Source organism: Narcine bancroftii, chromosome 12 (assembly GCF_036971445.1).
Source record: "Narcine bancroftii isolate sNarBan1 chromosome 12, sNarBan1.hap1, whole genome shotgun sequence".
Lineage (NCBI taxonomy): Eukaryota > Metazoa > Chordata > Chondrichthyes > Torpediniformes > Narcinidae > Narcine > Narcine bancroftii.
Window position 1 is genome coordinate 19,004,313 of NC_091480.1, and position 13,505 is coordinate 19,017,817.

At 39.5% G+C, this 13,505-nt stretch overlaps 2 protein-coding genes and 1 long non-coding RNA gene across 29 annotated transcripts in view; 1 reads left to right on the top strand and 2 right to left on the bottom strand.

The window, feature by feature from the left end:
• The window catches only part of nde1 (nudE neurodevelopment protein 1), a 43,145-nt gene that overhangs the window by 27,799 nt on the left and 1,841 nt on the right, over positions 1-13,505 (top strand). For 21 of the 23 annotated variants that reach the window (XM_069905689.1, XM_069905693.1, XM_069905695.1 and 18 more), the window contains 2 exons: positions 3,692-3,762; positions 4,791-6,430. In XM_069905689.1, coding sequence (XP_069761790.1) covers positions 3,692-3,762; positions 4,791-4,834 — 115 coding nt within the window. In that variant the 3' untranslated portion in view covers positions 4,835-6,430. Of the gene's footprint in view, positions 1-3,691; positions 3,792-4,790; positions 6,431-13,505 lie in introns of those variants that run through there. The other 2 variants (XM_069905675.1, XM_069905676.1) reach the window with 2 other exon arrangements.
• LOC138746953 (uncharacterized) lies at positions 2,664-4,161 on the bottom strand. Its single transcript, XR_011347203.1, has 3 exons — positions 3,444-4,161; positions 3,200-3,311; positions 2,664-2,849 (listed from the first exon to the last, which is right to left on the bottom strand). It is a non-coding gene; the product is annotated as an uncharacterized lncRNA (long non-coding RNA).
• myh11b (myosin, heavy chain 11b, smooth muscle) overlaps positions 10,787-13,505 on the bottom strand; it is a 155,171-nt gene continuing 152,452 nt past the window's right edge. For 4 of the 5 annotated variants that reach the window (XM_069905658.1, XM_069905659.1, XM_069905660.1 and 1 more), the window contains one exon: positions 10,787-11,537. In XM_069905658.1, coding sequence (XP_069761759.1) covers positions 11,399-11,537 — 139 coding nt within the window. In that variant the 3' untranslated portion in view covers positions 10,787-11,398. The remainder of the gene's footprint in view (positions 11,538-13,505) is intronic. The other variant, XM_069905661.1, reaches the window with a different exon arrangement.

Below are 13,505 nucleotides of genomic sequence, written 5' to 3' on the forward strand. Positions count from 1 at the left end.
GTCAGTGAAACTTATTTTAACAGGCCTACATTATTTTGAGAAATTATGATTGCTTCGGCATACTTGGAAAATGTTAGGCAAGTTTAGCCAGATTGAGTCTTGTTCCCAAGATTTTTTGTAATATTTTACTTATCATTTAAAATGTATTTAACAATCATACCAAATTCAAAACATCAAGAGAACCCCTCCCTCCACCCCCTCCCTTCTATACATCCCATTAAACAGAGAAAGAACAAAGAAAAATAAACAAAAAATGCATCCCATTGTCAGTGTACAGTAAAACATTTGGAGACCTGAAAATACCACAATGTTAAAAAATCTTTATAGAGGTCTACTGGCTACCTAGTAGCAATTGTAATTCTATATTGATGCTTTAAATAAGGCTGCCAGACTTTTAGGAAGGTGTTGTATCCTTTCCTAAGATTGTATGTGACCTTTTCAAGTGGGATCCAGCTATTCATCTCTGAAGACCACCTATCTATGAGTAGATGGGAGTCAAACTTCCATGTTACTGCTAAGCACTTCCTGGCCACACAAGACAATTTCTGAGAATTAGTGATCTACTATCCATGGTAAAGTTCCCCAAAAGACAAAGCTCTTGTTCTACTGGGAAGAGACCCCTGTGATCTTGGTTAGGGTGTCACAGCAGTAATAACAAAAGGGCCTCACCTTTGCAAAGCCAGGTAGAATGTAAAAAGGAACCAACCTCTTCACCAATGGTTCTCAACCTTTTTCTTTCCACTCACACACCACTTTGTGTTCCCTATGTCAAAGGGGCTCTATGATTAGTAAGGGATTGCTTAAGGAAGGGAAGGTTGAGAATCTCTGTGCTTGGCCCAATTGTTACTGAAATATTTTGCTTGAGAAAAATTGACATTGGCCCATTTCCTTTGGAGAAGTGAAACCGTGCACATAACAAGTCCATTAGGTACAATTAAAACTGTGGTTTTCAAACTTTTTCTTTCCACCCTTGTACCACAAAATCACTCTTGCTAACATCTTCTGAAGCAAAGATGGCAGCGAGCACATCCATAACTCTCACTGTTTAAACAGAGATCATATGGGTCCCAGTCTGTATCTGATGAGGTGGGTTCAGCTTCATCGTCAGTGTCCCATAACCAATCATCTTCTGTGCCATCAATTGCACAAGAGATGCCGCATTTTTTAAAATCATTTTATCACAATCTCTACTTTATCTTTGTCCCATGCCTTGAGCATGAAGTTACACAGCACATCAAGTGATGCAGGACACATTGCCCATTGCCCCGCCTTTTGTAAACTACTTTTCTGCACTCGAAATTCATGTATTCCATTCCTCTCACACATGGTCTTTGAATGGCTTGTTCAAGCAGACATTGATAGGCTGCAATATAGATGTTAAGCCACCTGGGATAACCGCCATGTAAGTATTATGTAGTGCTAATCTACGTTTGGTGTTCTCAGTTAAGTGGCTATGAAACTGATCCTGAACCAGCAAACTCTGATTTTTGCATAAATTGGCTGGCCGCCTGTTCCACACATTGTGTACCCAGAGTTTTATATAATTTTCATCCATCCTTTTTCATGAAAATGCAGGGAATTTCATTTTGGTTTAATTTTGTGTTTGAGGATTACCATGGGTCTTAACTTTGTCCCATTGCCATGCACAATAACATCACGGTAAACCTGGTCCTTTCATGGCCTATACTTCTGGTTTGCACAGTTTTATCACCTTTCTATTCCACTGTTCTATTGCCCATCGTGTTGAAGTTCATGGGGGTTTCGTCCAAGTTTCCAATATTTACCAATGCAAGCTAGTGTTTCTGTTGGGTTCCATATAATAAACTGGTGAAAACTTACAACTTTATGACCAAGATCCTTTGGTAGTTTCCGTGCAATTTTTGTTTTTTGGCATGCTGGAATGATTTTTTTCTGTTCATGAAATGATTCCACCAGCCGACTGTAGCCTCAGATCATCACTGAGGTCTGGGTGTGACTTGGTGCAAATTTTATTTTGGGTGACTATGTCGCAATCTTGCCTGTTCACGTACCTATTCTGCAACGTGATTTCCCAACTCTGGCCAGCGAGTGATTTCTTTTCTCAACGAATATTGTCTTTTTGGTATGTTTCTTAAAGTCTTTCTTCCTCCAATCTCTTACCAACTGCTCATGCACATCAAATTTTCTTGCAGCAATGCAGTTGTTGGGTTTTCTTGGCCATTCCTATCACTTTCAACTTGAAGCTTGCTTTATATTTTTGTCGCGTGCTGCGTTGTGTCAATGGACCCTCCATGATAGCAGTCACCTCCAGCCAACGCCCAGCAGATCAATTGCGCGATCTATGGGGGCCGACATATACGCCGGTCAGTGGCCTATCTCAGGGATCACAAGCTTTGGGGGTCAACTTGTACGCCAGTCAATGGGGCACATCAGGAAGCCAGAAAATTGGGGTCAACGGATATAACATAAACCCTTAAAATGAGGCTGAAAAAGTGTGTGGGGGTGTCCCTTGTATGCTGAAATCTATGGTTATTTTCTGCATGCTGGAATAATCTGTCTCCATAAAAATGACTTCCCTTGACCTGGAGCATCACTTGCATCTCTGCTGAAAGAGCTCTCTCCAAGTTTGCAAAGGTGAGGCCCTTTTGTTATTACTGCTGTGACACCCTAACCAAGATCACAGGGGTCTCTTCCCAGTAGAAAGTTTGCAGTGATGGTTTAATCCATTTGCTTGTCAGCTTCAGATGATTTCTTGTCAGAGCACATAACAACCCTGATTCCTATTGTAGCTTGCAGGTAAATAAGAGACTCCAGGTGCTGGAAAAGCTGGAGCAACAAATTGGTGGAGGAACTCTGCAGTCAGGTAGCATCTGTAGAAGGCAATAGATTATTAATATTTCTGGCTGAGACTATTCATTGGGAATAGCAAGAGAGTGGCAGGATCTTAAATAAATATCGGGAAGACTGGCAAGTACAGGTAGGAGGGAGAAGAAATGGGGAAGGGGGAATGTGAGCACCTCGGAGGCCATGGGGGAATAGGCAGAGAGCTAAGGAAAATGCACTCTCCTAAGAATGGGGTGGGGAGCTGGAGGGAGGATGTGGGTGACAGGAAGGTAGAGAGGGTGTGTGAGGGGAAAGCAAGAGGAGGAATGGGGCCAGAAAGATGAGAGCAAGCAAGAGGAGAGAGGGATTGAGAAAATAAAGGGAGAGGGGAGGTTACCTGTGGTGTTGCAGTCCTGTTGGGGACTGCCAAGTCTGAAAACAAGGTGTTCCTCAAAGTTGCATGTGGAGTCAACCTGGCAGGATAGTTGACCACGGACAGGCGTGCCTGTCTGGGAAGTAGAATTAAATAGTGTGACTGGGTCATTTTTTTGTATATAGTTTGAATGTCACAAGTACCAGCTTTAAATTTTGAATATAAACAAAGAAATGATTCTTTGTGGTTGTTGTGAATGGCATATTACCTGATACATGTCCATTTTGGAACCATGTAGGTTGTCGTCTTCTCTCCTGCAACTTGCAGAATAAAAAGCAATTGTAATGAAACAACGGTCGTTATGCACAGTCCAGACACACATATATTGACGAAATTCTCTGAAAATCTGTCTGTTCTTTGAAACATCAACAGTTTGCACGTCTTGCTGAAATGGTTCATTTTATTTCCTGAAACTCCTGTCTAATTTTTTTTCTCTCCCTCTGCTTGCATTTTCAGATTAGCCAAAAGACTCGAATTTGGAATGATTGCCTCAAAAGTCTGCAGGCAGGCAACTGTGTCACCACAAGGTGTTGTAAAAATGTTGCTCTGAGCAGGGGTAATTTTTAAATTTGACATGTTAAATTAATATTTTTTATAACCAGGTTCTTATTTGCTTTTCATTAAGGGGGTGGGGGGGAAAGTTTATTTTCTGCTGGTGCAAATTGAAGTTTAGTTTTCAGAAGCTAAAAGTAAGATTTTTCTTTCATATTGAAGGTGTCTGACCCATATTTTGCAATTATATTTAGAAGCCCTGTTTCATCTTAAAGGGGAGATAAGTATGAACAAATAATTGAAAGATGCTAGTTAAAAATTTGAAGGTTTTTTTTTTGGCCTGAACATTTGGTTCTGGAGCTACATTATATACTTATTGCAGCACTTTTCCGTCACACTGGGGAATTGGCTAAGTGGTGAAATGCCACTAAGGGAATTTTTTTTACTTGTCGTTTTTGATCAAAATAACTGGTTTAAGTTAATGGGTCCCAAGTTCATTATTCAGTATTAATTGCATAACTTTGGCTTATTTGAAGATGTTGGCTCAAGATATTAGCTCAATGCAAAGGTGCTAATAAACATTGTGACATTTATTATTTTCTCCCCCAAATCTTTGATGTGTGTCTCTTGGGGATGGATGCCAGATTACCGTAATTATTTCCAGAAAATTGTATTCAATGATGCACCAGTCTATAATATAACTATTCTGTGTATTCTCTTGGTCTTGTTCAACATTGCAATCGGTTTATAATTGTCTAATTCCCATGTAACTTTCATTTGTCAATTCGTGTACTGTAAAATCTTTCTCAACTGGAGGATTTGTGCATGATGTGAGCAGTCCATCTACCTGTTCTTGCCCTTTGTAAATATTTAATCTGTGGCCTGTCCATCAAGATGCTGTTTTATAAGCTTGAGGCAGTCCAAATCTGTTCTAATTGCTTTAAATGGAAACCTGTGCAATAATGCTTTGTGCAGAACTTGTCCAAAATGTGTACAAAATTGAAATGCAGTGGTGAGGTTCATTTATGGTAAACTGAACAAATTATTATTTTGTTTCACTTAGAGGGCTCAGGAATAGAAAGGACATGGATCGTGAGATTTAGATGAATGAATTCTCAAGATTATAAAACACTAAAAGTTGAGCAAGTTTCAAGGACTTTAGCATTGTACTGGCATTTAATACACTAGTGATGCAGCCCTCTGACACATCCATTACTGTTTGTAACTGGATAATTGGTTCAAACCTTGCTTGACTTGATGTAAGCTGCATTAAATAAAGAACATTGAATAGTTCCTAAGGAAATATTGTTTTGAATTTTCAAATTGATACATTAGAAAATATACTAAGAAAGTTGGTTAGTGCATTAGTTTGGGAAGGTTAACAGATTGAATCCTAAATATTTGATCCTGAAAAGGATCACCAGTGAAGTTCTTGATAATGAAGTGCTATGTAGATGAATAAGAGCACAGAATGGATTGTGCCTTAAAGATCAGTGCCTTATTGATCTTGTGGAAGCATTGGTTGAGGTTCAATATGGTTTGGTTGTTGAGTTGAATACTAGCGAAAAGCAAATAAATTCTAAGGAATCTTGGTGAATTGTAAAAAAAATCAATGATTATTAAATTTTGACATCCTATAGTTGGTGCCAAGACCCACAAAGCTGTGATAGCAGCAGTAGGATGCAAGCTCTGAGGCTGTGTTAGTAAATGATCTCGAGTCCTTGAGTGTCGACATTGATTTCCAGGTTAAGCATTGCCTTGCAAAAAGTTTTTTTTTCGTCTGGTCAAAAAACTTGACTAACCAAAGCTTGTGGCTGCATGGTGGGTGAGCAAGATTAGAATTCCAAAGCTCCATTGAAATGGAAGTAATCCTAAACAGGATCTTCCTCCACAGCAAGAAAGTGTGAGCGCAAGGGACAAATTGTCATGAGCCAAAACTGGTATTTGTATTTTTGCCTAATGCAAAATGGTTGATGTGGGGGACAACCATGTCTTTGTAAAGCCATAGATTTGCCTTGGGTTGGGACTTCAGAGGATGGAATTATGGTTCTGAACAAATAAAGATTAATGACAGCTGATGTGTGCTTTATCTGCTGAATGCACCAATGTTTTATTTCTGCATAAAGTTTTGGATCCATGATTATCCTTGCACCCATTAATGGATGGCCTTGGAGAATAACATTTTCAGACTTTTGCACCTAGTGCCTGTGTTTAATTTCTGCAACTTGGTGCCTTAATTATAATCTCCAGCCATCACTGACTGTGATATGTTTCTATTTTCCACATCCGATCTGATGTGGAAAATATTGATGATTGGTGCCTCTTCCATTTGAACCTTAAACAAAAATGGATTATGAACAACCTGTAGATTATTGGTGGTGTGATGCTTGGTTATTGACAAATATTGTTGTGGTAGTATCTAATGGATTCCCAATATGGACAGGTTGTGGGATGCTGTTGTACTGCTGTATTAGAGGGGAAGTACCAATAATTTCATGCCTGTAAATTCTGACATGATTGTCTCCACCCATTAAATGCAATATTTCATCATTGCAAAATCACATGAAAAAGGTTCAAGTGATGTGTACTTTGAGTCGCTGTATATTTTTCAGAACATTGACATTTCTCATTTATAATCCTGTAACTTTACTGCATTTCTTAACCTGACAACTGAATAAAGTTGCTACCATTCCCCATTCTGAATTATTTTGGATTCTTTCATTGTTTTAAACATTTAAGATTTTTCAGTCACTCTAGTAGTCTTGTCACACTAAGGCCCTGTGAATAAATGCAGTAAATTTGCAAAATTAGAAAGGGTTCAGGTTCTACTTCTCGTCTTAGTCGAACTAGCAACCTTTCTTGAATTGGTACTGGTACCTCGTGATGAGAAATTGAGGATCCACTTCCTCATGTAGGCCGTGGCTTTTCTGGAAACATGGACTAGATGATGCTAATTTTTCCTGCTGTCAAAATCTGATAAAGAATGGGCATTTATCCATCGTAAACAGAAATCCTCTGACGGGAGAATACTGACAAGATCTTGCCACTTCATCCAGTTGGAGTCTCACATCCAAAGATCCATACCTATATACATCTGTAAATCTTCTGTGACTCAATATAGCAGATACTGGAATCTTGAGTGAACAATAAAGCTGGAGGGACAGCATCTGGGCAGAGGTGGTCAGATGCTGTTGTGAGTCAGGACCCTCACAAATCCTCAGAGATGGAGTCCCAAAAACTTAAATTTGCTCCCCCTCTCCACCTCTGATTCCCCCCAGTGATCACTGGATCATACACGTCTGGTTTCCCCTTCCTGAAGAATAATTATTCTTTAGTTTTTTTTGTTGTTGTTGCTGAGTTAAAACTGTTTGACAAAATTACAGAATATAAATGTATTCCACTTGGAAGGATCTTCAGTGACTTAAGTACAATGCATGAAGGTATTGTAAGTTTTAATTATTCTTGAGTATTAAGGTGGCAATTTTGATGCTAATGTATGACTAAAATTACATGCATGGTCTGGCAATGTTGTTTGCTTAACCTGAAATAGTAACACACAATAATCTTTTCTGACCTTGAATTCTGGTTTGTCTTTGATTTTTTAAAATCTATTGCACTTTCCATAATCCTGTCAAGTTGGAAGCTGGACTTTTTTTCAAGCCCATGTTTCTTATTGGCTATCAATGAATAAAGATGAATAGGTATACTGTATGTAGTATCATAGGAGCAGACCACATTTACAATCAGCAACTTCAGACTTTTGTTTCTGTCACAGAAGGAACAGAATGTTCTTGTTCTCCAAAGATTGATTCCAGCTGCTTCTGACCAGTTTGGAGATTCACTAAGTTGGTGTTCTTGTAATGTATACTTATTGTAACTTCTCAAAGTAGGAAAACCTCCAATTACACAAACTGGAATGACCCAGATATTCAATGACGTTTAAGTGGGAATTGATTTGTTTTTAATATGCCAACCATTATCCGAATGACCTAATGTTGAAAGGATCCAATAAAATGGATATTGGGAAGGGGGGGGGGGGGGAGAAACAAATTGCTGGAAAATTTCTGACCAGACAACTGAATATGTTTATATTTTGGGCCCAAGACCTATGCTCAGTACCAGGAAATAGAAGAGTTGGAGGGTAGCAGGATAGGGATAAAAGAACAAGTAAAGATTTGTGATGTCTCTTGTCCTACATGTATTACACGCACTTACCTTCATGAATGTGTATAAAGGGTATCGCATTCCAAATTTGTTCTTTATTTGACTTTGTGGGCTTGAATGAATGGTTTACCTTTATACTGAAGACCTTTCTGGTACCTCACTTTTAAAAAAAAATCTTTTTTCTCTTTCTGTCTCTCTTTTTCTGCCTCCTTTTTTTTTTCTCTGCCAATGGGTGCAAGTCAGAAGGGCAATATATAGGGGCTTGCTACTTGGATGAGCTCATGAATTAGAGTCTGGAACCTCGTAATTTGGAATACAGCAGTGTAGTAACATTTTAGCAGTTATTTTCTATTTGGAATGTGAGATCGAAGAACTGATTACTAGTTCAACCCCTGTCTGGGCGTTGCATTGACTAATACTGTATTTTCACTCCTATGATGCGAACATGCATATAATGTGCAGAAAATTATAAATTGTGTTTATATATAAAAAAATATTTTTGTATACTGTGCACATGCATCTACCACGTGGGTGTAGTATTCTAAATTCTGACTGACAATCAATTTGCATTTAAATGGGTCATGAGACAAAGCACATACCAGTATCACAGTTAATCTCCCACAATTAACACCACAGTCAAATTCCCCCAGAGGTATTAATTGCCCATTATACAGATGATGTCCTGCTGCAACAAGCTTTAGAGAGGAATTAACTAAATAGCTGGGCTTCAAAGTTAAGCAGGATTTTTATTCTAATGTTTCAAATCAGACACACATCTCTTCCCTCAGGGATGGGTCTGGGCGATTAAAATTGATACAGTGCAGTGCCCTAGCCAGAATATTTTTTTATAGGAACACCATGGTAATTCAGTACAAAGAGATATTCCCAAGATCAAAATTTCCCATGCCCGCTATAAATGGTGAGCATTCTTTCCTCGCCGCTATTACATTCTCATGCTGGCTATAATATTCCCACGCACACTATAAATTGCTGGTGCATCTTTCTCACGGTTGCTATAAATTGTGTGCGTTCTTTCAATGTCCACATGGATATAGTGGGGGGGAGGGGGTGTTGTCTGGTTTGTAAAATGTGGACATATCGCACAGGGTATATGCTTAAAAATGTGGTAATCAGTGCTTGCCTGGAAACTGCCAGAGGTTCAGGGTTTTGGAGCAGTGATACTTTTATAATGCAGTTAGCTCTCAGCCAATGTAAATCTTGCAGGTAAGTTGTTTCTGACCTTAACAGGAATTCGCATCCATATCTGACATTTTAAGAGGCTTAGCTTGACTGAATTTGGTTTATGCTGACCTGTTGGGCATTGTTACAAATTTTATTAACTTTTACTCTTTTAAAAAAGAACAGTAAACCATTTTATTTTCTGCATTTAAAAATATTTTGCTGATCACTTTTGGGTGACTTGCTGTGATGGGACAAGGATCAACAAAAGTAAGTCTGCTTGGTGCTATTAGAATTGCACTTTGATCTTTTCATCGAAGGAATAGATGTCTGGAGAAGCAAGTTGCCAATAATGTATGGTGAATTCTGATTTAATGGCGTTCAGCTCTCTCGGAAGTGCTATCATTGCTTTAAAGGTAAGAACTCTGCTATAAATAATGATCAATGTGGTGTGCAACTTGATGGCTTAAAGGGGTTGAGGATGAACTTTCTAACTCCCCTTTTCTGCTCCCCTATTGTCTGTTCCCCGAAAAACCTTCTCGAGTCTTTGTCAGGCAGAGTGTCTTAATATGATGCATTAACATTTGAAGGCATGGTTCTTCCAGCTATTGGAAGTTAGCAGGCTGTCATGGGGGAGAGGAAAGCTACATGGGAGAGCATCTTCAGATTCTCCATTTTTATTTCTTCTATGGTCAACTATCTTCCAAGAACAAGCCTCACAGTCTTCCGTCATGGATTGAGCTCCTAATGTTGCATCATTTCCTTAATTGAGTTCCTCCTGCCAGACAAACTAAAGTTGTGATACAGGCTAATTTTAGAATTGGCATAATTTCATCTGTAAATGATCACTTGTGTGATTTACCTAATATAAAATTTGTTTTGTGTAGAGCATTTATCCTGGCTAAAATTAAATTTGTGTAGTGGAGAATATAAATTCTGATTTCTCGACAGAAGTGTTTACATCCATTGAAATCGATAGGAATCAACAATCCTAGCAACAGGGTTCTTAATGTGGTACCAGAAATAACATTTCGAATGGAAGGAGAATACACATTCAGTTATCTGATGCTTCAAGTGACTTGTACTAATGTTATATCATTCTGATCCGCTGTCCCAATCTTGTAATATGAAAGGCTGAGAGCAGAAATTAATTTTCAAATCCATAAAACACATCCTGGCACATGGGCACTTCCATTCACTACAGCAATAGGCGTTTTCTAATAACCGCCTCTCTCCTCTCCCCCCCCCCCCCCCCCCACCAATGTAAAGTTTCCGCTTAAAACTAGACTTGAATGAGATTAAATTGGACTGCAGTGAACCATAGATGATTTGAGCAGACAGAATCCAGCCCAGGTTATTGGAACTATTTTCTTCCCTGAATTGAAGGAGCTTCTAAAAGTCAAGCTGGTATCCAGCTCCTCTGGGGATTGGTATATGCAGGGTAAGTGAATTTTCCGGTTGCTTGAGATTGTGTGATTGGCGAACAAACAGTGAGGCATGTAATTTTAAACTTGTGCATTTTTTATCTATTTCCATGATTTTTTTTGCTGGTGGTTGCTGGAATTCCCAGTAATGGAGGTTTTATTGTACCAATTTCCCTGACGCATCCATTTTGATTGGTAGTTCAGTAATTATTATTTGTGAGGGTGGTTGATAAACATGCATTTGATTTTGTCACTTTTTCTTTATATGGAAGAAAGAATAAATGTACTTGAGTTTGTGATGTAAAGACCTTTATTTAATGATGATGGGTTAATAAAGAGCTTGAGCAATAATTTGCAGACAGTCTCGCAAGTTATGAATATATTACTGCAAATAATAGATACTTTTTTTTAAAAAATCCAGTACTTCAAGTGGCTACAAAAGCACTTCCCTAGAATTTTGAATAGTATTGCTATGGTCTGATTGCCATATGTTATAAGTGGTACAGTAATGTGCTTGGTTTTTAATCTATAAAGATAAAAATGGGTCACCCATCCCTAATAAATTTGTGTTAATGAGTGAGACCAAATCATTTTAGTAAGTTAGGTGAGCATTCTTATATTGATCTACTTTATTCTTGGCCCAGTGAGAAAATAATTCACTATTTTAGAATCTTACCCCATCAGGTAATGTTTTAGCCTGCATTTTTACAGTGTGTTTTAAATGCTGGACTATTTGAAACTTTAATACATGTAAAACATTTAGTAAAATAAATTGGTTTTGACTACATGCATGTGACAATAGTTGTTTCATCAAGATAGTGTGAAGGGTAGAAAATCTGTGCCCTGTTAATATCGTGTGACCTATCTATATATATTTTCCCCCTTCTACACTATGGCACTGGCATTATTCTTCAGATTTTGTGCTGTTGAAGTCCATATCTCGACCTCCATCTTCATCAGAGTTTTCTAGTGAAGCATTATCCATCATTCCGCGCCTGCCAGCTGATCTCCGAGCTCCACCTAGCACAGGCTCGTTTCCACGCCTACATCAGAAAATACAGAACGTTAGTAGGCAAACAGTAATCCAATATTAGGGCAACCCATCCAAACAACCCAGAACTTCTCAAAGGAGACCGGGGCTCTACCTATTTTAGATAGAGAGTGTATGTATGTGTGTGTTTGTATAGTTTTTCAACAATAAATTAGTTCTACGTGGGTGTCACTTGGGCTAAACACGTTCTGCTGGAAGAATTCAGTGGGTGAAAAAAGAACGGTTGATGTTTCAAGCCCAAACCTTTATTGAGAATGGTTAAATTTAGGGTAGAAGCCAGTGTAAAGGGGACAGAGTGGGAGGGATGGAACAGGGATCACATATGGGAATGCTGAACCATGTGGGCGTGAAACATTACAGAGGATTGGCAGATAGAGGGAAGAAACGCTGAGGGGTCAGGAAGTGGATGATTAGAAGACAAAGGCAGCCAAGTGTTGGAATTCTGGTGAGAATGTGATTATAAAGAGAGAGCAAGCAGAACTGAAGAGAGGCAAGGGGAGGAGGAAGATGAAGAGCTCATTACCTGAAATTAGATTAAAGTATTCATACCATTGGACTGTAGCCTGCCCAGGTGGAATAAGAGGTCCGGTTTATGTTAGGCCTCACTCAACCGTGGAGAGGCCGTTATGGGAATGAAATGGCATGGAATCTGGGGCTCAGTATGGCATTTTGGACAATGAGAAATGCTCTGAGTTTGGTCTCACTGATGTTGAAAAAGCAACATTGGAGAAGGTTAGAGGTGCATTTGAATTTTTACCTCGCGTGAAAGGCTGTTTGGCAGCCAGGATGGCGGTGAGGGAGGACGCGCATGAGCAAGTGATGAGCGGACAAGGGGATCACAGAGCGATCTCTGTGGAAGGCAGATAGGGGTGTGTGCTGATGGGGTTTAATTGAAGCTGAAGGAAATGACGGAAGATGTTGTGCTCAATGTGAAAGATAAGGATAAGAACCCCTTCCCTGTTGTTTGGAGGAAGGGGCAATAAGAGCAGAACTTTGAGAGAAGGTGAAAATGTGGCAAATGATGCTTGACCACAGCAGAAAAGAATGTTTGCTACATCTGGAGAGCAAATGTGGTGAAGGCAGAAAGATTTGGAGAGAGGGACGGCGTCCTTGCAGATGGTAGAAAATATTTTGTCTGTCTTTTGTGATGGAGGCAGAGGGGTCCAGAAAGGGGAGAGAAGAGCCAGAAATAGTCAATTTCAGAGCAGGGTGGTTAGAGGCAAAGTTGATGAGCTTGCACAGCAGCTGGAAGCAGCACCTGTGCAGTCATCAATGTAGCAGATAGAGAGAGGTGCCAGAGCAGTGATCTTCCTTCACCTGACCCCTTGGTTTTTCTTGCCTGTCATCTGCCAATCTTCTGCCTCTGTCCGTCATGCCTCTCCTCAACCTGTTCAACAATCCCAAATGGGGGCCCCTGCCCCATCCCTCCCACCGTGTCCTCTTTACTCAGGTTTCTCCACAGCATTTACCCAGACTCACTAAAGAGGTATGGCTCAAAAGTCGACAATTTGTTTTCTCCCACTGATGATGGTTGACCCACTGAGTTCCTCTGGCAGGTTGCGTTTAGCTTCGGATTCTAGCATCTGCATCCTCCAAGGTGTACCTTGGAGTTGGCCGGTAGATTGTTTGTTTATATGTGAAGTAGTTTTGAAATGGTGCAGCACATTTTAAAACCTGTTCTGAAGGATTCTAAAACTGAGGGCTTGATGTCTTTTGTTGCCTGTTGACCTTGGAGACTTGACAGGATGGAGATTTGTTTTTAAGTTTCTAACCCTTGCAGTTGAATAACAGCTATTCTTACCGTCAATCAAATGGTAAAACTGCAATGGTCCAGTTGTCACTCTGTGCCTGGGGTGTGCTGCATTCAACTACAGGAACTGTAGAACATGCATATTGTCTTGGTTCAAGACTACACATGCAAGGAGTTTCAATGGTGAGATTGGGCTTTGGTTTCTCACAG